This window comes from Phasianus colchicus, chromosome Z (genome assembly GCF_987193195.1).
Source record: "Phasianus colchicus chromosome Z, bPhaCol1.hap1.1, whole genome shotgun sequence".
Classification (NCBI taxonomy): Eukaryota; Metazoa; Chordata; class Aves; order Galliformes; family Phasianidae; genus Phasianus; species Phasianus colchicus.
The window spans coordinates 35801332-35827783 of record NC_143476.1 but is presented as its reverse complement, the minus strand read 5'-3'; the positions used below and the strand labels follow the sequence as shown (position 1 = coordinate 35827783).

General features: G+C 41.8%; 1 protein-coding gene and 1 pseudogene across 6 annotated transcripts in view; both read right to left on the bottom strand.

Moving 5' to 3' along the window:
* PALM2AKAP2 (PALM2 and AKAP2 fusion) overlaps window positions 1–26452 on the bottom strand; it is a 243269-nt gene that overhangs the window by 192845 nt on the left and 23972 nt on the right. For all 6 annotated transcript variants that reach the window (XM_090131477.1, XM_090131478.1, XM_090131479.1 and 3 more), the window contains exon 2: window positions 7050–7130. In XM_090131477.1, coding sequence (XP_089987603.1) covers window positions 7050–7130 — 81 coding nt within the window. The remainder of the gene's footprint in view (window positions 1–7049; window positions 7131–26452) is intronic.
* Window positions 16188–20354, bottom strand: LOC149912854 (uncharacterized; annotated as a pseudogene).

Sequence of the window (26452 nt, the reverse complement as noted above, 5' to 3'; positions counted from 1 at the left end):
AAATGTATAAGATGCTTTGACTAGCTTGTGCTCATTGGAAGGGGCTAGAGCTCAGCCAGTGCCACTGGTAGGGTATGGAGACCACACCTGCTGTGGCATGGGGAGCGCACATCTCATAGTCTGTCAGAGGGATGGGTGTGCCCGTAACTGCAGCTCCCTCTTGGAGGTCACACGCTGTCTGTTTAAAAACTCTCAGGAACAGAAAATGAAGCTGTACAGATTGAGGTCCAATTAGGAACTCCTTGGAAAGAAAAGGAGCCAATTGTTTTACGTTCCCAGTGTAAGCTTCCCATCCATTAACAAGAAAACTAGTGTAAATATTTTGTGTGTTTTGCTTTTAAATTGCTCAGGTCACATATTTTATTTAACTGTAAACCAAGCAGACAGTTATTTCCATACAAAGATGAAGAAGAAGAAGAAATAAAATCCAAGTTCCTTCAGCTGAAGGGAAACCCACCACAGCAAGAGTTGTTGTCAAGTCTGCATGAGAGAAGATGAAAAGTTTGTGTCTCTTCTGCTCACATCACTTATCACTCATCACCCAAGGATACATGGGTTAGCATCATAGACATGGAGTAATACATGAGAATTTTTAAATATTCATTGAAGACTTCAGATGATGTTGAGACCAAAACAACAGTAAGGTGAAACATGGGTTGATCATGAGTTATTTTCTACACATACATATTTTTCTTATTTCTGGGCTACTTAGAAGCTCTTCTTGAATTAGCAAGTGAAAATAACCACAGTGATACCTAAGCTGGACAACTAGGGTTTATTTTTCAGTGTTTTTGGAAGGTCTACTTAAGTTTTCAGATGTCTTCAAGGTAGGATGATAATGATGGCTCTGTCCAATATTCCACACTTCACTCAGGCATCAGTAAACTGAACTGTTGCTCTGGGCACAACATGAAGACACATACTGCTGAAGTGATATCAAAATGAGAGCACATGCAGTCCCAGGGTGGTGGCTCGACCTGGAAATGAATGGCCCAGGGAGGTCATGAGATCTTCATCCTGGGCAAGAGTCCAAATGCAATGGGATGGGAGCAACCTGATCCCACTGGTGAGGGTACATGGAGACCTCTAGGGTACTCTCACACATAAATCACTGTACCACTCCATGAGAATTTCCTTATTTCCCAGGGAATTTTGCAGCCAGAGTAAGAAGTTGTCTTAAGCTAGACCAAGGATACTGGACATGGTGCTGTTGCATGGAAATTGAATAAGAACCTCTTTTGCAAACACACACGAAAAGATTTTGATCACATTTTTACCTTTTAGTGTCAGAAATTTAGATATGTTTTGGTTTTCTCTATAAGTACTCATTCAATGTTTTCAAAGGAAACAAAGAATGGTTTTGAGAGAAAATAAAATAAAATATAAAATATAAATTAAACAAACAGGAAAAAAAAACAACAACAACAAATCAAATTAACTTATTTTGGAATGGTTCACAAACTGAAAATTTGAAAACTGGCAATCCTCTTTCCCCAAAACAAATTGTCTTTGTCACTCGTCGTCACTACTACACTACTGCTGTTATCTTTACTATTATCTTCAGAAAGAATAGTTACCTCTCTGCATTCGATCTGTCCTTGGTCTCAGTTTACCATTCCTTCCTAGATACGCTATCAGTCAAAAGAGAGAAAAAGAAAAGCTGTTTTCTAGGGCTCCTTTATTATTTTCTGTCATTTTAAGAGTTCTTATATTGCTTGCTTTAGAAAGATGAATTTGGGTCATGTGAATTCATTCTTGAGTGCCTATCAGTCCATTAGGAAAAGCTGGCTTCGAAGCAAGATGTAAACATCTTCAAGCTGCTTTGATATAGTACGGCTGAAATGAAAACTGCTGGCGTGGCTATGACCCGCTCTGAGGACACTGCTCCTGGCCGAAACCTGAGTGCTAGTGTGGTGACTGTATGGGGATATATCCAGAACACCTGGATCTGCGGCCATCCCAGAATAACTCTTCCCCACTTTGAAGTACACCTCAACCAATCATTAATTTTTCCTAAATAAATGTGTTCTTAGAGGGATATACTGGCAAAAAAAACCCATATATTCAGCAATGTGGCTGTGACATGCAAGCAAGAGAGAAAAGTGAGCAAAGAACTAACGCTTTCACAGTTTTATTGTTGGCATCTTGTTCAGTTTGTCTGGAGAAGCTGTTCCATTATGGTTAAAAGATTTTATTTGAGGATAAAAATGTTGTTTTCTGATTTCTTGAGAAGAAAGCACGGATTTTTGAAATCCCTTCTTTCCGAAAACTTCTCTGCAAGGATATCCTGCAGCTTAAATCCCTGAGAGCAATTCAGATATAGCAAGTGCCCCAGCTCCATAGGCTACTCAGTCCTATTCCTCCTTCCTTTTTTTTGCTAATGAATCTGGATTTCTTTTCTGGGTGATAAAGGAGACATACAGACTCAGAGTGTTTCCCTTCTCAGCTTGAATTCTCATAGGAAGCAAGCTCTCCAGGGAAGGAATGGTGCCATCACAAAGATGCTGATGCACAGAAGGGGCTTAACAAGGATCTCCTATGCTCTGAAAATGGAAATTTCTCTCTGAATTAGTTCTCAGTTTCTCCATGCTCCAGAAACATGGTTGGAAAATGGAGCTGGCAGAAAATTCCAGCGGTGTGCTCCAGCATGTGAAATAAAGAGGGTCAGCCCAAGACTGCTATAGCACATTGCATATCAAAAAGGGTGCTCAACTATTGACAAAAACAGGGTCTGAAGGTTATTGCACTGACCCTGTAAAGTACAGAGTCTGTTGATGGCACCACCAAACATTATTTTTTGTGCTTGGCTGAGCTAATATTCAGTTTAAGGGTTTATTTATTTGAAATTCATAAAAGAACTCATGATAAAGGAGTAGCAAAGCTCCCCCTTTTGCAGAAACTATCTCCGCTTTTCCACAGTGTTGCATTTATTTGTATATCCACATATATATGGATGGAAAGATCTATGTATATTCTCTGACTGCAGTTAATTTTTGACTAGAATAAATTGTGGCTAACAATCTAATTTTGAAATAAATTAAAATTCATTTTTAGATAAGGTAGTTTCAGCTTAAAACAATATCTTAACATAGTATCTATAACATAAAAAGACCTCCTCCTTCTTCAAAGTAAAGGTATAATTATGTTATAGATTAAGTGTTCACGAACTGCACACTTTAAGAAATAGCTGTTAACAGAAATAGGTCCTTCATACTTATATCACTCCAGAAATAAAATAACTGTGGTAAATGGGTTTATTGTAACAGTAAAGCTGTAGCAGAGAAATCATTTTTCATTCAATTAGGAGGTTTTGTGCTATTTATTTTATTACCAGCTGCTACCAAACAGATCCACCATAAACAGTTACTGAAATCCTGTTCATCTAACAATAGAGGCAGTCAGATCTTGTTAAGAACCTGTTCTGTCTTGGTGTTTATTTGAAATAGTAAACAGCTTCATCAGAACTGGTCCACTCCACTTTTACCTAGCTGAACAAATTCTTAAAAGCTGTTGGTTCTTGCAGGTTGTATTTTCAGTGAAAGTCATCAGCCAAAACCAAGTATTGGCTTCCTCAACTGAGTTGCTCAACTACATCATGTTGATAGATACTGACTTTCGTAAGGTGCCTTTTTTTTTTTTTTTTTTTTTTAAATTACAAAGCTGTTAACACTTCCAGTTCCTATAAACTTGGAAAGTGTTCTGAAAACGGTGGATTTTGTAGATCACCTCTTATTAAAGCAAGATAGCCTTTTCTGTCTCAAAAAAGGGGGCTTTAGAGCACCTCTTTTCCTCCATTATCCATCGCTAGTTCAGTGAGTAACTTAATTGTAACTTAGACAAACACACCTCCTGCATTCAACAGAGCACCCAGATGGCCCAGGAGCACCATGTGGACACCTTGCCTGTAAAAACGCCTAATTTCTAGAAACAAATGAGGAAATTCCATCCTTAGAGTCTACACCGCACCAGACTGTCTGCCACGTCAGGTTTACACATTTTAATCACTCAGAAATTCACATAAACTATTCATCTTGGAATAATATTTTTGCCCTGATGTCATCATCCACTAACCATTACCCTAATTCTCTGAAGTCTTCACAAAATGCGTTTCTAAAATCTTCATCCAGGTTTAAGGTGGATATTTGCTACCTCCACTGCTTGCTGGGCTCTTCTGCTTAGGACAAAAGGGCAGTAGCTGTAGTTCAGCCATGTATGTAACAAGGGAAAATGAATTAATGTGTAGTAGAGTAAGTCATCTTGCCAGAGGACTAATTGGCATCAGCAAATTGAACACTGTAGGCAATCTGGAATAAACAATTGCAATAAATTATTTCTATTAGGTATTTTTCCTATGTGAACAAAATTGCTAGAAATGAGCAGAACCCCTGCAGCTTTCAGATCCTTTATTAGGTAACCAAACATGCTATTTTACACAGTGCATTTTAAGTGCACTCTGGCAGCATACAAAAATAAACCAAATCCATTGAATTCGGGTACAAATATCTTACGGTAAAATAAATCAGTTAGACTTTGCAGGATCAACCCAGATACCGCAGACATAGGATTAACCCAGATATTATTTTCAAAGGCTTCTCCACAGTGATTTTAATGAACACTAATGTAAAGTCTTTACACTCTACAATGACATTAAACCCTTACAGCATTTTAAGTAATACAGGGGCATTCCAGGCAACTCTGGTCTTTTTGACCTGGATTTATATCTTGCTCTGTATAGGCTGTAATACATACAATTCAGAAAATAAGCCAGGCTTTACCTAACATTTCTGAAGGAAGATGGATGTCCTTATTTTAGGCAGAGATAGGTCTCGAGGCAGCATTAGCAGCAGACATGAAGCCCTTGCCAAAAGAAATTCAGAGTGAGGCGAGGGAGAGCCCTGGGGAGATGGGGAAGACAAGCAGCTTCTCAAATGCGAGGCAGCCAAGCACCATTTTGGCCAGCTCCCTGCTATTTCCAATAAGCAACCACTGTACTGAACAAAGTACAACAAGAGAACGCAGCTTTATTTCATAAGTCTCCACGAAGAATGGGAAATAACCCTGGCAGTGCCTCTTTCTCTCTCCTTTTTTAAAAAAGGCTTGGGGTAGTTGTCCTCCCAGTAGCTGTCACAGCAGTTAGGGATGAATCCTGAAATTTCAGTGAGGTGATGAAGGCAGCTTTTTGAGCAGGCCACTGCTCACTTATCTGAGGAAGTGTGTTGGCCACACACTTATCCTCAGATGACAAGTGAAGACACTGAATGGAGGGGCTGAGGACCTCCTACCATAGCTCAGTGCTCATCCTCACACCCAGGATTACAGACTTTAAGTCTGATCACTCTTTTAGCCGAGGAAGCTACTGTTTTAAAAGTCTGTGCCCTGATCTACCCTTTGCTTCCTGTGTGATTATCACTTTTGCTATAGGCTGTGAGCTAACTAATATAGAGATATAGTTAATTTTCACATGTATTAGTCAAGAAATCCATGCAGAGAGCCTGAACTGTAGCAAGTGGTAACCATCACAGCAGGACTGGAGCCAGCTCCAGCTGACCCTACTGCACCACCATGAGGGCTCAGCTTTTCCCTGAGGAGGATGATAAAATGCAGTTTAGTAGCAGCTATATCACAAGAAATCAGATGAAGTAGAGCAGTTGCTGGAACTGGCTTCCCAAAGGGTTCTGCTTAAAGGATTTCATGAAAAGCATAATTCAGTTAGCTTGCAAACAGTTAATATGATAAAGGAAGAGCTCTGCAGCAAAAAAGCAAGCAAGCAAGCATCATGAAGGCGCTGGAAAGGCTGCCCTACTGCATCAGCCTATGCTGGTAAGAAGAAATTCTCCCTTGTCTGTGGCCCAGGGCCACCTGAATGAAATAGCAACTCCTGTTACCCCACAGAAATTCAGTCACATTTCTGATGACCCTGAAGACAATATGTGCCATCTGTAGATTTACAGTGAACCTGACGGAGTACTTGTGTGGGCTGCATTCAATTACTTGAGTTTAATTGCATTACATTTGCCAGAAAATTAGGCATAGTCTACGGAATATGAGTGTTTTGGAGATGCAGAGGAAGGATCCCGCCTGTGGCATAGCTGGAAGCCTGATCTTCCAGTGCAGGCGTGGGCAGAAGAAACATTCAGCACAGCACATCCCCATGCAGGTGCTCATAAAATTACTGTGCAAGCAACATAATTTTTTTTTTTTTTTTTAAATCACAACCCAGCTGACTTGCTGCAAGGAAAAACTGTCAAGTCCTGGTCATCTTTCCGAGACATTTTAATTACTGAATTCCTTAGGCTCCCCTACAGAACAAATCTAATGAGGTTTGACCACAGATGCACACTGATTACAAGAAAGATCGCACATACAATTCTTTTCTTCTCTTTGCTGCACATAAATGTAAAGGCAAACTGCTACTAGCAGGAAGGTCAGATGATAGAAATAACCAGGATGGCTTTCAGATGGTGTTATCTGCAGCTGTTATGGAGTCCAGCAGGAATGGAGATAGCTTGGCACCCTGTTAAAAAGGTGCCTCTCCATGTAGACATACCCATATGCATCAGCACCCTCCCTGCATGTACATGTACACATATTCTCCCATGTACTCCTAACAACTTCATCCTACAATTAAAGATCTAAACACACACACATGCATACTGTAACACAGACACAGACACAACTAACGACAGATTCCAGCACAATCTAACATAGATCTGCAGGCAGAAAATGCTTGCCGAAGCCATACGGTGCATACCCAACCTGCAGTGACTGGTGTCTTGTCATTATGTATAATAAATAGCAGCACTCTGTCATAGCAGCACGGCTGTGCTGCTGGTGCTCACACCCTACCAGCCCCATCTCTGCAGCGCAGTTCTGGGCATGAAACACATAGAGCGACATGCAGGCAGTGCTGATCACTGCAAGAGACAGGCTCCAGCAGTGAAAGCTGCTTCATGTCGGAGTGGGCTCTTCCCAGCTTTCCGACGTGTGATCTGCATCTCTAATAATGAACAGATTCAGTCAATCCATCCTTTCCGGCATCGATCCCTTACCTTGAAATGCTGCAGCTGAAGTATCTGGTCCTCAAGCTGCTGTCTCTTGCCTTCTATTTCCGTCTGCCTTTTCCTTTTCTCCTTGGAAAAATAATTTGAGGAAGAGAGGGAGGGAGAGAGAAAGAGAAGGAGAGATTGTCAGAGAAATGGAGGCTTTAAGGGTAGCAGATTCATAAGAACATGCAGGCAGCCACACACATCTGTGCAGATGCCACCAGTCCCATTTCACCTGTGCTCTGCTTGTTGGCTCACAGGAGCTACTGGGAGGGTGCCAGCTCCGACCCACTGATTGCTCACCAACAGGAGAAATTCTCCTCACTGGCTGCCGGCAGACAGAGCAGCAACAGCGTGCACAGTCCCAGAGGAGGAGAGAAAAAATTGCAGGTCGGAGGGAAGTTAAAGGGACATGGATGCACTTTTTTGTTCTATACTCTGGGCCAGGAATATGCAAGGTCAACAGAGGACATCAGGGCAGAAGGCAGATGGTGAAGCTACCAGACTGTACTGGGCTTATTTGCAGTGCAAATGGGACAGATAGCTCCATCCAAAGCACCCACATGTGCTAGCAGCTGGCCTGTGCTAGCTCCCAGAGGCTGGGCTGACTGAGCAGCTCAAAGGACACCATTACCACGTCCACGGCCTGTGATTTTTAAGGTCACCTCCAGAAACATGAATACAAGCCTGTGCTGGGCAGCAGGTTCTCCCATCTGCTTCAGGAGATCTAGCTGTCTTTCTCCTTACAAAACCTGCAGGGGTTGCCTGTTTTACGTTTTTCATGCTGCATGGGAACCACTTCTCTTCACCCACCTCTGGTTCAGATCAGATTAATGCTCCCAGAGGTGTAAATAGAATCACAGAATCACAGAATACCTCAAGTTGGAAGGGACCCAGAAGGACTATGTGTCCAACCCCTGGCTCCATACAGCACTTCACAAACCCAAACCTTGAGCTGTGGCAGTTCCCATGGCCGCTGCCCTGAAGAGCTGTGCCATGCCCACCGCCTTCTGTGGCACAGCCTTTCCCTGACCCCTGACCATCCCCTGACACAGCTCCATACCATTTCCTCAGGCCCTGTCCCTGTCACCAGAGAGCAGAGCTCCTGTGTGGAGCTGCAGGCCACCATGAGGCCTCCCCTCAGCGGCGGCCTCCCGTCAGCTCCTCTGCTCTGGGCTGAACCAAGGGTTTGTTCAGCTGCAACTTGTACATCTTGTCCTGCAGACTCTTCACTGTCTTTTTAGCCCTTCTTTGGACACTCTCTAATAGTTTCATGTCGGTTTTAAATTGCAGCACTCCAACCTGCATGTAGCACTGAGCACAGTGGGACAGCCCGTCCCCTTGCCCAGTGTTGGTGCTGGGCCGGATGCACACCAGGATACAGCTGGTGCTCTTGTCTTCAGGGCATCTGCCCCAGATTTTACTGGAACAACACCCTTTTTTATCCTTTAGCTGTTGAAAAAATGTTTTTATTATTTTAATGCTTCATAGCCGTAAAGGTGGGCTTGAAGACATTTAAGGATTCCTTGAGTCCCCAGAGTAATTCTTCTGTTCCACTTCTGGGTGTCCTACTGGGAATTCTCCACTTTCTAGGGATTTTAAGCCTTTATTTCTCATCCTCAAGGGACATATGATATCACTTATACACAAATGATTTATGTCTATATTGGACCTCAAACCAAGGCATTTTGAGTGAAAACCCTATATTTAAAAGGAAGATCAGGAAACTTTTAGTGATAGGTTCTCTCAAAACATGGAGTCAACAGCCTGGACAACTCCTGTTGAAGACTAAGACATGAGGTGATGAGAGGGCTTTATCAATGAACTCTGAAGAGGCAAAGTGGTCAAATGATGCATGTGTCAAATGGTTTTGTAATACACTGCATGGTCTTACATGCTGATTTTATGTAGAGAGATACACACGCACACTCATATAACTGTCTGAAGAGTTTAATAATACTACTGCTGAACAAAAATATTCTGCTGAAGTTATTTTGGAACAGGAAAATTGGCTTTTTGGACAACTGAAGTGTCACAAATTGTGCCTGTCATCAGCTGACAGCTTGAAATCTCACTGCTTTGTTCTCACAGAAGACAATTTGCCTTGTGCACACATAGGCATTCAAAATTTACGTATGTACCTTTAAATCCACTCTTTATATAAAATTGATAGCATAAGGAACACTCCTCCAATCCCCTCCTTCCCTCTGCACTTTTGAATGGAGCAGGACATTGCATGGCTCTGGGGTTAAAAAACTTCAACATGCTTCAGAGCTTTCTCTTTTTTTTTTTTTTTTCTTTTTTTTAAAGTCTACAGTATTAACAGTGTACTTCAGAGAGCAAAAGCCTAGGAGTCATTTCTCTGCTATTTCCTCAAATAAGTGGTTAGCCATAGGTTGGAATAAAGTGGTCATAAAAGCTGTTCCGGTTAATGGCCTAATATTCTCAGAATAAGGGAAATTCTTTCCTGTTTGTGTCGAGCTGAACACATTATATGTGCCATAGGGCAGCATAAGGCACTTCAATCTTCACAGTTAACTGACCTACATTTCTGTGTGTTTATTGATATACGTACATATATATGTTTTCTACCCTTTAAAAAAGCTTTCTTGCTAAAACACATGATGGAAATCACCACACTGTACCTTCTCTGGCTGGCTGTGTCACGCCTTATAATGGATGTGACAAGACAGCCTTATAAAACATAAATGGAAACTTATTTTCTTTGGGAGAAAGGGAAAGCACTTAGAATATTTTCCCTGTAGGCAGAAACACAGCAGGCATTAAAATACTTGAACTACTTACTAACTAGTGGGCTTCTGTGGAGCTAAACTGGAATATTGCTCACAATACCACTTCACTGGCTCTCAGTCTAATCACATACCTATACCCATTCTCATTTTGCACCATGGCTGAATGTAAGGAGCATGATGACAGAAGTAGTTTTTTTTTCTTCTGAAGGCTGCATAATTTGCAACATGGGTAATAAGCTGTCAGGACTTTTCACCTTCAGGTCACTCAGTCACCTTATTGGTGGGTTCCTCTGAGATCTGTGACTATACATGTTGCTGGTATGTATGGACATGTTAAGAAAAGATGTGGTAAAAGTACAGGCTAACAAAGGTCTCACAAAAGCCAGCATCAAGGATTTTAGATATTCATTAGATGAAACAAATTCTCATTCAGTATATAACTGAAAATACAAAGAAGTTGAGTTCATGCTTAAACTGAGCCTTTTGTAAAGTATTTTTCGGTATTTGAGCCTGTATATGCTCCTCCCTCCTTATTCTGCTTGTCTAATTCTAGATATCTTTTTTTTCCAATCATGCCTAATAAGGTTATGTTTTACTGTGGATCCTAGCACTAGGAAAGTATAGTACTCGAAACAGATTCACACCAAACAGCTCTGTTTCAATACATATCCTGTCTGACAACACAGTGAATACTCCAACATTGCTTTAGCTATCTGTTGCTGTTAGTCACCCCCAAGAAATGAACCAGAGGACCCTGACAGCTTCAGCCATTCTATCCTTCTGTGATAACTTCTCACCGTGACCAAAGCGTTTTCTGCACCTCCAAGGACGAAAGTGACATTTCAATCTGCTCTTGCACAGGTTACATTATCATTGTGCCAGCCCATGGCCTCCAACCTGAGAAGTTTTCTCAGAAGCAGCTGAGAAACCCAAATGAAGCTTGCACGGGAAGGGAGAGATGGCTAGGTGTGATGTGGGGCCGAGGAAGATACCAACCTAAATTGCAAGTGAGCAACAGGATGGGATGTTGTACAGTTCATTTTTAGGATGCTGCTGAAAGCTGTAGGTTGGGGTGCCAATCATTACACAGACCCAGATCGCTGGAGTTATTCTGTGGACAAAAGGTGTCAGAAAGTGAAGAGATCATAAAAACTAGGCTTGTAGGAGGTGGTGAAAATGGGCATGGAAGCCAGTTTTTCTGTTTCTCTCTTACAGTAAGCTTATTACAAAATATTTGTATCTCTCTGAGGTATTCTGCTTTTACTCAGGGACATGATTTACTGCTCAGGGACATTTTTTTAGTGGAGAGTTGTTAGTTAGGGTAGTATGGTTAGGTCATGGTTGGACTCAATGATCTTTAAAGTCTTTTCCAACCTGAGTGATTCTATGATTCTGTGATTCTATACAAGTGCTCATCATGGATAGTTAGTTACCTTTACAGAATGGAGGAGTACAGCGTACAGTCAGCACATTTTGAATATCTGGAATGTTTGCAAGACACTAACTTTACATCCCTCACTTCACCAAAAATACTAGGAACATTGGAAAGTGAAAGTACGTGACTTTTTTACTCATAGACCCAAATGATGGGAAAGGAACACAAGTCAAAGTACAAGTTAACTCACATCTTGAAATCTACTTTGTGAAAACTGAGATTTGTATTCAGGAGTTCACTTTTATTGATGAAAGCAGAACATGGAAGCCATGAGTTTATTTCCTTTTAGGATACTCCTGTTTTTGGAAAGAAAGCAATTGCTGCACAGCACTAAATATGTCCAATGCCACTTTTGTATTACGAAAAACAAGAACAGCTGATAATGTATAAATAAAGAGTAGAAGAGAAAGAGAGTGAGAGAGAGAGAGAGGATGAAATGGAGATCTATAAGAGCATGAATGGATTGGAAAAAGCAAATGGGCATCTCACACACTGTAAGATAGAAGGCTTCAATGAAACCAAATACAGCAGATTCAGAGCCAACGCATGAGTCTGTCTTGAAAATCCCCAAGGGTGCTGTGGGTGCTGGAAGATGCTAGGGGCTTTAAGAGAACCTGGTCATGGCCAGAGAAAAGGTATACTCTAAAGGATGCCTCAAAAATTGAGTTAGATCGGGTTCATGAACCTCCTGGATCAGACATGTTTTTGACGATGACAAGGTACTTTGGAAATAGTCATACTGACTGTCCTTCTCCAGTGCATGTACTAATACCACCTATTTTATGGTTTTGTAAGAGGTGGGATGTGGGAGCTTTTGTCTGAGTCAAGACAGCTGCTCTCATGTTACGTTTGATCAAAATAATTTAGAGCTTAGTGTCAGACATGCCAAACCATTCCCATAAAAAAATAAATAAATCAAAGCAAACATGAGACCTCAAAAAAAAAAAAAAAAAAAAAAAACCATGTTATACTAAAATGCTTCTCTTTGACACCGAAGTCACAGAATACATCAATTTTCCATTGCAAAATCATTTCTGGTATTGCTCAGAAATTTGCTTCCACAGAGTGTGAAGAAATGCAGATTATGCAGCTTGCAGACTGGTGGCTTTTTGAGCAGAGGCATGCACCTCTAAAGCCATGTCAGTCCTTGGGGCAATGAAGCCCTGGGGAAGCCCTCTGCTCCACTCATGTTGGCAGCAGCACCTGTTTTTATTGGATTCAAGCCAGTTCAGATACGTGCAGAAAGCATTCTGCCAGAGCAACACAGAAACTGAGCGCTATTTAATTGACCTCAGTGAGGAAACATGCCCAAACCCAAGAGCAGGCTATGGCTTACAGTGCAGGTATGGAGAACTGCACAGTGGAAAAATGAATGGAAAACTGACTGAACACAGACCAAGTGGGGTTTGGGATTTGTGCTGGATTCTCATACCCTAGCACTGTGCTGAGGGATGAGTAATCATTTCTACAAAAAGCTTTCCTGATGTCTTCATCTTTCATATCAAACAAGAATCTAGGCAGGCAAAGAGGAAGGGGTGGAGGTTAGTGAGCTCCCACTTCTCGGGCCAAGGCACAACAAATGCACTGAAACACATGCAGAGGAAAGCTACACTCTACTTCAAAGCAAGGAAAGCAGTCACAGAGATATATCTTCAAAGAATCATGTGAATTTCTTTAGCAAGGAATTATTTTCTCCACTCTGTACAGTTGCCAGGTATTATTCCCTGCTCACTTAAATCTTGCAGATTTTTAGGACAGCTAGTATGGGAATAAACACAAAAATTGCTTCTGACACCTAATTTTTCTGTTGCCAGCTCAAGGGCATCTAGAACCTGCAGAAAAGGAGAATCTGGATTCTGCATATCACTTCTGCCTACTGCTAGAATAATTTAAAGAAATCCCTCCTTGTGCCTTCACAGTAGCTGAATCTTTCCTCAGGTTGCAGTTTAATTGACTGTCCTCAGCTGGACTAGAGCAAAATGCACATGCCTGAGAGACTGGCAGCAGGGTCCTTGCTGTGTTTGTATAACCAGCACCTATTGCCAGGACAAGACATAGGAACCCATCATCCTGCCAACACTGGACATGGCTGCACTTGGAGGAATTCTCATTGTGATAGGGAGTCATGCAGCCTCTGTATTGGCAAGCTGGAGGCCTGCCTAGCCTATGTGGTCTCCTCTCTGTAGCAACAGGAGTTTTGTGTTTACCTTTTCCTGCAAAACCCTCTCTGCTTATCCCCAGAAACCCATGGGCAACAGGTTGATCCTTGTAGCTATTTAAACTTGAGCCAGGAATTATTTATCTGTACCTTTGTACTGCAATCCAGCTTCCAACCTTAAGAAGACTCTCCACTCTGTGCTCCCGAGTAGCACCTAAGTAACAGGCACACTGACCCGTACTTAAAGTCTTTCTGTACTGGAAGGTTATTGCCTACAACACAGATTCACAATTTCAAATGTCCTGAGCTTCTGGGACCTTGGTGGCTTACCTTTCTTGTACCTGAACAAAGCAAATCATACATTGGAAAGCTTCTTATGAGAGATGGCGATGGGAGGAATACGAGTTGTTGTTATAGCAACCTGCATGTATCCTCCATATATCTACATATTTCATAATAAAATTGTGTCCATGTCTATCGCTCCAAGCAACAAGCAGGGAGGTTATTTGGGCATGAAAAACTGGAGAGAGGCAGCAGATGAAATCCACCTAAGGGTAAAGCCCAGGCTTAGCTGTCTTCCTCATACCCCTTCCACAGCAATGAAAAGCAAAGGAAAATGAATATTTCACCTCCTATTTTGTGGAACTGCAGACTGTTTAAAACTGGAGATTACTCCACAAATATTGATTTAGACAGACAACATGCCATAGCGTTCAAGAAATATCTTAGCATGGTTTGGACACGGAATAGGTTTACATCACAGAGACAGACCATAGTGAAATAGTGAGCAGGAGGGCCTGGAAGTTTTTTGTTTCAACATCTTTCAAAGAGGTTCCTGCTAAGAGAAGTGTAGAACCACTTGAAGGCAGCTGCACCCTCAAGGTGAAGAAAGAAAGATGCCCTCAGGCCAGAAATACACCTGTATTCTTTGCAGCCTTTTCTCTGGTCATGAATGTCAGAGAAGTGAGTTGCTTATGTGCAAGAACTGAGTGGTCTGAAAGAAACAAAGACATGCCAGTTCAAGTGCTTCTGGCAAAGGAGCAGTTGTCTCTCGTCTGCAACCCACTTTCATGCTAATATTGTCACTTGCAGGCAGAGTAACTTTCCTTGCTTGGATTTTCGTGGGGAAAATACATTTAGAAAATTCATTTTCTCTACTTCTCTGAAATGCTGCAGCTTTTTAGATGTCTAACAGTAGGACATCCTTGAAAGTTGGTTTTCTCCTGTGCTAATGTGCCATATAAGAGAGATCTGTGTCAATGTGATCTTTGTATGCCATTCTAGAGAACCATAATAGTCATTGTTTAGGACCACAGGAGGAGTTCAAACAGAGCCCTGTAGGATTCACTTCTGCTCAGGGCTTCTGGATATGATCATTTCATAGCTGCCATGAGCCCACTACCAACATCACCTGTGGTTATAAAGGGCAAAGATGTCCAAGAAGAGAAAGGCTCTTCCTTTTTGAAGACAAAAGCCACTATAGGATTGCAGTAAAAACTTAGCTGCCCTGAGCAGTTACAATTATAACTCCCTGGTCATTACATCCAACCACCACGGTTCACACAGACAGTGACCATTTAATTAAAATCACCATGCATCTCATACAACAAATAAAACTATGGCACAACTCCCAGAACAACAGCTCTTAATGAAGAGTGATGAATACAGGAAAGAATTTCCTTTTGAAAAACTCCCTCACTAGCATTTTTGAAAGGGGACACAACAGAAAAATATCTCGTTGAGATTATGAGACAAAATTATCTTGCAGAAATCATGACTCCTTTGATATCCTGTGAGGAAATTTCCACTTAGGTGAAACTGTCAACCTCATTTTGGAGTGACTAAATTTTACCTGCAGTTTTCTCACTTCTCTTAATGCTCCTAGGTCACCGGAAACTGTGGTTTAGGTGTAGCCCACCAACACTTTTGACTGGACAACCCCCCATAATGAGTCCCTGAAGTATGAAAAGTTTTGATAACATCTTTCTTCCTCCCAAATCTGAACTGAAACTGTACATGGCTAAGGAATAAAGTCACACTTTCCTATAGTTTTAGAATTTAATCAAGATCATTCCATGCATTGGAGTGTGAGTACTTTTTGCAAAGGCCTCCTTTTTTTTTGTCTGGAAGACATGACTTGACAGGACATGACAGCAAACAGATGCTGAATGAGCAGCATCTATACAGTGCTGATGTTGTCCTACAGAGCAGATACTGATAATGTTACGACATCCATTCAGGAATTTGTAATCCTTCCATTAGGAAATGAAAAACAAATTACAAGATTTTAGTCCAAGACATACAAGCTGCAACTCTGATCCTTTACACTGCTTTTCTCCTAATCTTGGTGAGGATCTATAAACACTTTTTGCTCAATAAAAAAGATCAGAATCACAAAGGCTATGATTTCAGCAGGACTGATTTTCCCTCATTGCACATATGACACACATCCTCACTTCAAGGAATTTCCCTAAGACACATAAGATGATGCGGGAAGAAGAAATTAGACTTTCAACTGTGGGAACGGAACAAATTGGTCTTGCTAGTCAGCACAGAGCAAAGTCTGGAGCCACTAGGAGAATGGCAGCACTAATTCTGATACCTGACTCATATCCAACTTTTTGCTTATTTCAAAGTAAAATGAAGGCGCTTTGTGTTTTAATCCTTGTAGCCTGTCTGGATTAGACAATGATTTCAGCGTCTTGGTGTCTCACATCAGAAAATGTTTTTATTGCATTGTTGACTCCTACTTGTGAGCATGACAGCGTGCCTGCTGGCACCAAGTGGTGCCATACTGACCTGTGTGGTACAGCACTGGATCTCCTTCAAGCAGGGCAGGGTTGAGCTGCTGGACTGTGAGCAGTTCCTCTGCTGCCAGAAAATACTTCTTGTCATCTGTGAGATACTGTTGTTAGCTTAAGATGCTTTCCTTAAGCTTTTATTCAATTATGGTCATGAATAGGATGCTCACACAGTCTTGGGGATCTGCTAACATGAGTTGAAGTTGCCTTGTTTTACAGCAGGAAGAAAGAAGGAGACAAACATTCCTATGGACACAAGGAAATGGAGTCATGAATCGAGGATCTGATGATTTTCAGTCATCAGAATCCTTTCAGTCTGATGATGCAAGTAAGATTATACACAAATTCAGAAGCAAATCACTGCTCTGGATAAGGTTTATCTCTGAACAGACTCTGAACAGCTCCCAGCATGGGGCTGGGTTCATCTTAACCAGCCTAGAAGATCCAGCTCATTTGTGCCTTGTAAAGATTGACCCAGGTTGCAGGGGCCATCACTGACCCTCTCCAGATGGAATATCAACACTCTGCCGAGTCCCATTATGGCCAGACATGGCATTCTCACAGCACTGTGGGGTTTCAGCCTCCTCTCCCACTCAACACTGAGTCACGTTACTCCAACAGGAGACCACAGAGAGACCAGAGAACATAATGATGAATACAGTCGTGACTACGAGGGTGGATATGTCTATCTGCTTGGCAAAAAAAAAAAAAAAAAAAGTATGCTTAGTATGTGATCTAGGCATGCTAAAAATCCCACCCAGCCTTGGCTTTGGCATCCTGCCTATGCAGCACGTAAAAGAGCTTCATATCCAACCAGCTTCCTCTAAAGGTTATTTAATCTGACAGGTGTAAGATCACATGTCTCAATACTGAACTTTAGCAGTACATGGGAGGTATTACTGCTATGTCATACCCATAGGTAAGGCATCCCAACATTTTTTTCATTAATAGGAGCAGTTGGGACACCACACTGTGGATTGCATAACAAATCTGAATGCCCAGCTTCTTCATGCACCGTCAGAGGCAAAGATTGCCCTGCCCTCAGCAACAGGAGCAGACCCTACAGCAGCTTTCCACTAGTGTGTGACATTAAGAGGGAAGACTTGCATAAACACTCCTTGTGCTTGCCTGGTTCCTGGCAGATCCTCGAGGAAGGCTGCTTGAGGCTCAGGTCTGGAGCTGGAGCTCCATGAATGCTTTGAGCTGCAAAAACAGTAGAACGTGGATGGTTGTATGGTGCCAATCTGCATCTGCCTGTTTTGCTGCTGGGCTCCAAGAGCTGGATCCACTTGTAAATGGGCAGATTTCTGCTGTACGTTTCAAGGCATTCTCCTTCAGGAAACAACTTGGGTCTCTCTGTGTTTTGCACTTCTGCTGCAGCTTCTCTGCAATTCACATCCCACATGTGCCTGGGATTTCACAGCTTCAAGGTCATCCCTGGAAAGAGTGAGCTGCTGCCTGGTTTGTGCAGGTTTATATGCACAGGTACTTAAGGCGACAGGGATTCAAGCAAGAAAGCTTCTACAGTTTGGATGAATTTCTAACCTAGCATTGCACCTGACAGGCTTATAAAGCTGTAAACCATTTGAACTGTTTATTAAACAGCAGTTAGCATGGCAAAACATACAAATCAGCAAACAAAACCCAGAACAGAGACAGCAAAGGGAGATCCTTCCATTGTAACTTCAGGGTTTTGGCTGGATTTCTGTCTCAACGAATGGGGACTCTTCTACAGAAACTCAAAAAGATGCCATGTAGGTGCTATGTAACCACTCCTTCACAGCTCCTCTGCTTTTACCTTTATCTCCTGTAGATCTCTGAGTTAATGAGGAGCCCCTCTTCCCCCATTACTGTGCAACCTGGTTTTGAAATGCCTTCTCTCCTCCTTCCACAGAGCTCTTCTGTCAGATTTTCTCTTCCATTAGCTAAAATATGCACCTCTGCAGCGTGTTTTCCTGGGGAGCTGAAGCAGGAACAGGACTCAAACACAGATAAGTGCTTTTCCCAAAGTCATGCCCTTCTTTGTATTGTTACTCCATCCTGATATGCAGGTGTCACTATTTTGCATATATTGGGGTGTTCTGGATAAGGGTCAGGTCTGTCTCTACAAATGTCCCAGGAGTTCAACGTTACTGAGACAGGTAGCTTAGATGTCTCCAGAGATTTAGGTAACATTAATTAAATCAGTAACCTGGCATCATCAGTCTTTGAGCAACCCCATAGGATTTCCTGATCAAGGATCTCTTTTCATTCAGATCCATATGAAATGAGTCTGTCTCTCTGCTTCTAATTTCATTTCTTACATGAAGAAGCAAAATACAGCCTGCAGGCACACTACAGTATTTTACATGATTTATACATTTTGATCTCACAAGGACATCTAAAAGTGAAGGTCTGACTTTTTAAGCTGCCTGTGTAGTTCAAACAATAACAGAGCAGAGCGGAGCATCAGTTCTGAGATCCCTACCATGCAGCCTCACTTCAGCATGAAATACAACCAGGATGCAGATCTCTGAACATTTGAATGGAAAAGTCTTCAGAAATGAGCTTAAAAGGCAGAAGATGGCCAAGAGAAAAAGTACATATAAATTTAATCTGCCTCTCATTCGCTAGCATAAGCTCATGTTGTAAATCTGAATTCAATGAGGTATTTACTCCACACTACTATTAAATTAGATGAACCAGCATAATCGCCTTGTTAATGGTACAAATCAGCTAGTTGTGTTCTTCACACACTTAGCAGCATTTTGACAAGTATTTGTCTTCCCAAAAGCTCAGTTAAAATGGAAGCTGTGCTGAAGTGGATTTGGCATTTCAAGTGTCAGAGGCAGACTGTTGGAGAATGTGGAAAGCAAAAGCATGCCTTGCTAATGGATCTGCCCCCGGTGGCAGGTTTCATCACTGTTTCTGAGTCAATGCTGGCCTTACTTAAGCAAACTGGCTCTATGAGCCTATAGAGCAGAGTATGTCATTCTTGGTCTCATTACTAGCAAACCTTCTTGGAGATGATCTGTTACTTTAACAGAGATCATATTGTCTTTTTTCAGCTAGAGTGTAAAGGGGAGTGCCAACACACTCTCAATAATATTCAAAATATCATGGCAATTAGGGGAAGTCCCTGGTGACTGGAAAAAAGGCAACATCACTCCCATTTTTGAGAAGGATAAAAAGGATGATCCCTGGAACTACTGACCTGTCAGTCTCACTTCTGTGCCAGGAAAGATCATAGAGCAGATCTTCCTGGAAGCTATGCTAAGGCACATAGAAAACAGAAAGGTGATATGGGAGAACCAGCATGGCTTCACCAAAAGCAAATCCTGCTGACCAACCTAGTGGATTCTAGTGTCAGCATATCAGTGGACAAGGGGAGAGCCACTGATATCACCTACCTGGACTTCAGTAAGGCTTTTGACTTCATAACCCACAGCATCCTTCTCTCCAAATTGGAAAGATATAGATTTGATGGGTAGACTGTTTGATGGATGAAGAACTGGCTGCAGGATCGAATCCAGAGAGTGCTGGTCAATGGCTCAATATTTGGATGGAGATCAGAGACAACTGGTGTCCCACAAGCACAGTGCTGGAAAAAATACTCTTTAATATCTTCATCAGTGACATTGACAGTGGGGTCAAGTGCACCCTCAGCAAGTTTGCTGATGACACCAAGCTGTGGGGTGCAGTTGACACACTTGATGGATGGGAGAGATGTAGGCAGGCTAGAGCAGTGGGCCCAGGTAAATGTTATGAGGTTCAGTAAATCCAAATGCAAGGTCTTAAATCTGGGTTGAGGCAACTCCCACTAACAGTACTGGCTAGGGGATGAAAGGACTGAATGCAGCCCTGTCAAAAATGACCTGTGGGGAGTGGTGGATGGCAGGCTGGACATAAGCCAGCAATGTGCCCTCTCAGCCAAGAAGGCCAACTGAATCCTGGGCTGCATCAAAAGAAGCATGGCCAGCAGGGTGAATGAGGTGGTCCTGCCCCTTTGTTCTCCACTGGTGTGGCCTCACCTGAAGCACTGAGTCCAGATGTTGAGCCCTCAGTACAGGAGAGACATGGACCTGATGGGGCGTCTCCAGAGGAGGGCCACAAAAATGATGCAAGGGATGAAAAACCTCTCCTGTGAGGACAGATTGAAAGAGCTGGGCTGTTTACTCTGGAAAAGAGAAGAGTTTTTCATCCCTTCATATTTCCAAGAAAATTGCTGGCTTGGTAGTGAACTATTTACATCTTCCACACAAATCCAGCTACAGTGTGATGACTGTGCCATTATCTGGGGCCTGGCTTTCTGCCTGGATGGCAAACTATTACAGTTAAGGTGCAAGGCTGAGCATAACTGACCCACACATCTTGACAGACATCTGCAGGAGAGGTCATCAGTCACAACCCACAGTGCACTGATAGCAGACTCAGGGCTTTTCTAGGGATGGCAGGAAAGCCAGGGAACGGTGCTGCTTATTTGTTTCCAGGTACAGGTGAGGTGACAAACTGTCCTATTCCTCTGCATATGAACACTAGTGTGGCATGTCTTCTAGTTATCCTTCACAATGAAGGAATCCAAGGGAGCTTTTTTCTGTGATCTGGAAGTGAGCTGCCAGTTCTGTGTTGCAGAATCTTCTCAGCACCACAGCTCAGGCCAGTGCCACACCTTTCTGCAAAAGGCCACACAGGAAGAGACCAAAGAGTCCCCATGAGGAAAGCAATTAGAGGCCTCAGAAAAATCCAGTTAGAACAATATTCTATTTTTGGCAAATGAGACTTGTGCTCCTCACAGTGTATAGTTTTAGAATATTAATTTTATGTAAGGTCACTTAAAAAGAGAAAAGTACCTCCATCCTCCTCCTCCATCCTCCTGCTGTTCATTGACTGTTGTTTCTTTGGTGATCCTTTTGGATCTCACAACACATGGCAGATACAGTACCACCCAAGCTATCCTGATGTGGCTTCCAACTGCTCTGCTGTCAGAGATACGGAACTTTATTTAGTTTGCAAGCCCTTATGGTATAGACAGGCTCTCTATTCCATGCTTGCACAAAATTTAATGTGAAGAGGTACTATTGCTGCCAGGGAGTCATTATGTTATGGTAACAACAATATCACTGCCATACCCAAATTCTGTGCGTAATACTTTTATGCAAACTAAATTGATTCTCAAAACCTGAGTCCAGATGGATCAAATTCTGGATTCTGTGAATTTTTCAACTTGTATTTTTGCATGGGCACTGTAGAGATACACCACTGTGTTCTTTCATGAAGAAACAAGTGTAATGTTCCTGCTCTTTTTCTCCTGTCATTTATAATGTTAGTACAAAGAGAGTTGAAGCTCACAGAAGAACACATTCAGCCCTAAACATATTCAATGGTTCTGTAGATGGACACTGATGAAATCAAGATGTTCTCTAACTGTCCGGGGAAAAGATTCCTGAGGTGATATCTTATAAAAGCAGGAGAAACTAATTATCCACCAAGACTTGCTCAGGATTTATGACTCGTTTATATGATTCTAGCTTGTTCTTTCTGTTGGAGGACACCACTCTATTAATCCTTAAATAATAATACAACCATTTAAAAAAAAACAACAAAAAAAACAAAACAGCAGTACTTCAAGTACCTTATGATTGGGATTTTTAAGTTTATTCACCCACTGTTTTTATTATGAGCAGAATGAGGTCACTGTTTGCACATCTGCACTGCATGCTCTTCCAGAGCATGAGAACAAACTCTGTGGGATACATCACTGATCCAGCAAACATTTGTCTCCTGTTCCACTGAAACCATCTGTGACATGCCCAAGGTCAGTTTGATTGCAGATGCAACCCTCACTGCAGCCCCAATAAATAATAGATTTCCACCATGTTCAGACTGTAGTCCCTCTAAGACTAACTATATACACTACACAGGACAGAGAGCACAGTGTTGAGCTTTTGCAGCTTGCTGGGTTTTGCTTGGTAGAGCATGCATGCTGCCGCTAATTTCAGACTATGATGAAGCTGCTCATAGTGATGCTACACAATTGCAAGTTTATATCTGTGTAATGCTGAGAACTTCCCAGGTACCCCTCCGTGCAACCAAGGGCTGATCTTCAGAAGTGCGCCCACAAGATGACAGTCCAGCTTGAGTTAAGTTGCCCTGCAAGGCATACAGTGCTGCCTGGTGCCATCAGTAAGTTCAAGCCAATATCTGATTCTGCTCTACAGAATGGCTGAAAATCAAATATACATAACACGCTGTTGCCAGGAAGGGTTAAGCAAAGAGAGGGATTCATTCCCTTTTGGCCAGCAGGCAGCTTGCAATAGCTGATCACAGAGACTCCAATGAGAATGGATGGGGAACAGGGTGTTCTGGCAGCAATTACTAATACCACGAGGTCTTCCATCACCATGGAACAGTGGCTGAATTTCACTAGAGGAGAAGGTGTTTCATCAGTGGGTGTGCACACTTTCTCAATGCCAGCTCGTCAGGAAGAAAAAGACCTGTTATCCTTCAGAAAACCCTGATTAAAATCTTCCTTCCATCTAGCTCTTGCTAATGAAAATCAAACCTAAATACCTAAAATTAAAATTCCTAAAAAAATCATAAATTCCACTGACTTACTTTATGTAGAGCAAAAGACAATTTGTAATTCAGGCTATCTACACTATCTACTAAGTGTTACCTGAAAGAAAGGCCTATGGAGAGCATTTTGAGTGTACTTCTGCCAAGTAGTTTCAATGCGGTAAGCTATGTGACACCTAGGAGCTCCTTAAGATAGCATTACAGAAAAAACTGCTTCAGCTCTGAGTAAAAAAAGATAGTAACTTTAATAAAACTCTTTCTGCTCTCTTGTTGTGAGTAAAAGCATTCACAGAAACAGAGCTATTGTGTGGAAAGAAGGAAAAAAATGGAAGATTTTCAAGCAGAGGTGCAAAACCAGCAGTCTTCTTCCATACCCCTTCAGGCTTGAGGTCAGCTCTGCTCCGTGGAGAGCACAAGTCCAGCAAAATACCTGAAAAGTGGAAATTTCCTAGAATATTTCTTTGGGTTCAAAGTACTGCTATACAACCACAAGTACTTACTTGCACAACCTTTTTCTGCAGAACATTTTCAACAAGGCTCTCAAGGTCCTTTCTTGCAAAATAGAGATAATTGTTTAGCATAGCTCTCCAAAGCAGTCAATCACTTACTAGGCAGAAGAGATGTGGGCAGCTGGAACACAGCAGTTGCCACCCACGGAATGATACAGTTTTCTTCCAATAATTTTCTTCAGGAACTTCTGCTTCAATTCCAGAAATACAAGGAAGACTACAGCACAATACATACTTTGTTATTTCTATCTCCTTTACCTCATCCTTCCAGTCCCAAACTAAAGGAGCCTGTTCTGCCATGGGGTCTGAACTGCACTCTGCTCTGAAGCAGGAGTATATTCTACAGCATGACCTGGCATCAAAGGTACAGGAATCTGAGCTCTGAAGGAGAATCAGAAGATGCATCTGAACATCCAAATGGGGAACTAATAAAGGGATTCTGATTTCTGGAGCCACAGCTTCTTTTCTGGTCTGCCTTTGGGACTGAACAATGTGTTTCTCACTTTGCAGATGAGGTTGTTTCACTCTTAATGAGTATAATACATGCATGAAGGCAACAAACGTAACTTAGTCTCTCCCCACATTATCAACCTTTAGGAGCCAATCTAGTTAGCTAAGTAAGAATACAAAATGATGATCCACAAAGTTTGCTTCCTGCTGTCAGTTTAGCACTTCTGCTATTTTTAACACTCTCTGAGAACTGGAAATATGTTTTGACAAATACACCGTCTTCTAGGCAGGGAGACAAACCGTGAATCAGTCTATTCATGTTAATGTCATGACAGTGATCACATCCAAGCCAGTGAAGGGCAAAGATCTCTGCAGTGCATGTTTTCTCTTTGTTATCATCTATTCATTCTGTTTGTGTGAGGAAATCAAAGGTCTGGGCTGGATGCTGAGCCCATTGCCAGGGTTTATGCCTCAGGTTCCTACTTTACTGGAAGATGTCCGTTTCTCTGTACCTAGCTACAGTCTATGTGGATTCTTCTGGAAGGCATTCTCCAATCTTCAAATGCAATCCCAGAGACTGATTCAAAATTTCCACAGGTCAAAGCTCCTGATCCTGCTCCAGTCAGCAAAACAGATCCCTATTTTATATTGTCTTTTTTCTTCCAGGCTCTTGAAGCTTTGGAAACTAAAAGACGGATGTTTAAAATCTCTTTATAGAGCAAATCCTTCTGCGTAGGCAAAAAGGACTGGGATACACACTTGGTTTAGAAACAGCTATTCTCTGGGTTACATCTGAAAGGACATTTTCCCAAAAACCAAACCTCCTTCCTGTCTTTAGACAAACTCCTACCGTCAGCAAAATTGCCAACAGAAGCAAAATTGTAGTAGACAAACATACCACTCTTAAAGAAGAGCATATAAGAGCTGCACATGAAGAAATGACAAAGGCATGGCAAATTTCACAGAACTTGCCAATTTTTCCATTGGCTTTTAATTCCCTTACACACTTATTTATCATAACTACTTACACAATGCATTTTTTTTCTTATGCTGAAATTCTTTTCTGGTATTTGTTTGAGTAATTCAGCTCAGAGAAGATTTCTCCTTCCCTTTTCCCTACCCAAAAAAGTCTCATCAATTTCTTTTCCAGTTGTATTTTCCTCATTTCTTTCTAACATGTATGTATATGTGTTACTGAATAGACACATAGAAGTTGACAGGAAAGCCCTCTTGTTAAATAACAGAATTACTGTCCACCTATAGCACACTGCACAATCAGTTCCTTTTTTTTTTCTTTTCCCTTTTTTTTTCTTATGAGTACAAAATAGTTCTTTTATTATTATTATTATTTTTTTTTATTTGGTACATTAAATGCTGAGAAAAAAATATAGCATTAATTTCAGGTCATCCTCCTTGTTCAGAGAGTGCTGAAATAGACCTGAACATGGCCAAAGACAGAACTACATTTTGCAAACAGGCCCATATTTGTACTGGTTAAAGTACAGGTTTTCTCCGTTTTGATTGTGTATTTGCAACATGACACTATGTTAGCTTAAAATGTGATCAGTGTCCCTGAGAACTATGAGGTAACCTATGACATTTGTTAAGGTCCTTTGGATGGCACTGGCATCCAAACATCATTGCCCATCCAGCATTATTTTGGAGCAAGAAAACTACACTGACTCTCAAGAAAACCACTCAAAATGGAGCCTTTTGGCAGACTGCAACACTACTTTCATCTCTGCCAAAACTGCACAGGTCGGTAGAAAAGTGATCTAAACCACCACATAATATTTCATTTCACTGTTCAGCACAACTGCACAACAGAAACTTGGGCTGCATCAAGCTTCTTTAATGATCTGTAGACATGATGTTTTATTGAAAAATTGTTTAAGAAATTGATTAATTCTGCTGTTCATTGAATGAATGCATCTCCCTGTGCATTGCAGTGTATGAGCAAGGAAGAAAAGAAAGTAAAATATCTCCATTTTCTTGTGATCCATGCATTGGTAATGATCCAACTGCTCTTTTTTTTTCCTGCGTTAGAGTCAACCTGGAAATGCTGGAATTGGGATATCTCTCCTGAATGAGCAGGACTGTGTCTCTGTGGAGCCTGAAGAGCAGTCATGGCTAAGCAAAAAGCTTATTTCAGCACATCAAACCAATCAGGGCCTCTGCCAAATGCTTGAAGATCTGGAAAAATCCATTCTTTCCAATGACACTGCTGCAACATGCCACCCTCTGGTACCCACTCAACTGGAGTAATTCTCTTCACTGCATAGGCAAATAGGGAAAGATGCCTCACATTTTGTGTTTTCAGGATGGATGTTAAGTCTTAGTGAGCATCATATTTCAATGTGTGAACCCATCTTTCACCAGCTACTTTGCCTGTGAAGAGCAAAGGAAGGGGAAGAACAAGAAGGAAATCAAGGTCACAGAAAAGGAGACAAATAGAAGTTGAAGCAGACAAACAGCCTCTGTTTGTGCATGCAAATGAAGTACAGCATGTTTGCAGCTGCACTGTATTCTCCCAAAAGTTAAACACTGGGGAAAGCATCTATGCCTTTGTCATTGTCAGATTAGTACAACTGCCTTTCAGTGAGCTTGAACCTACTCCTCCTGTCATTTTTCTAAATCCACCATGGCAAATCATCTCTACTGGTCTTCATTGCCACCTCCTTCCCTTCCCATCTGAGGAATAATTGCACAAGCCTCCTGAGCTATGCACACCAATTTCATCTTTGCTCT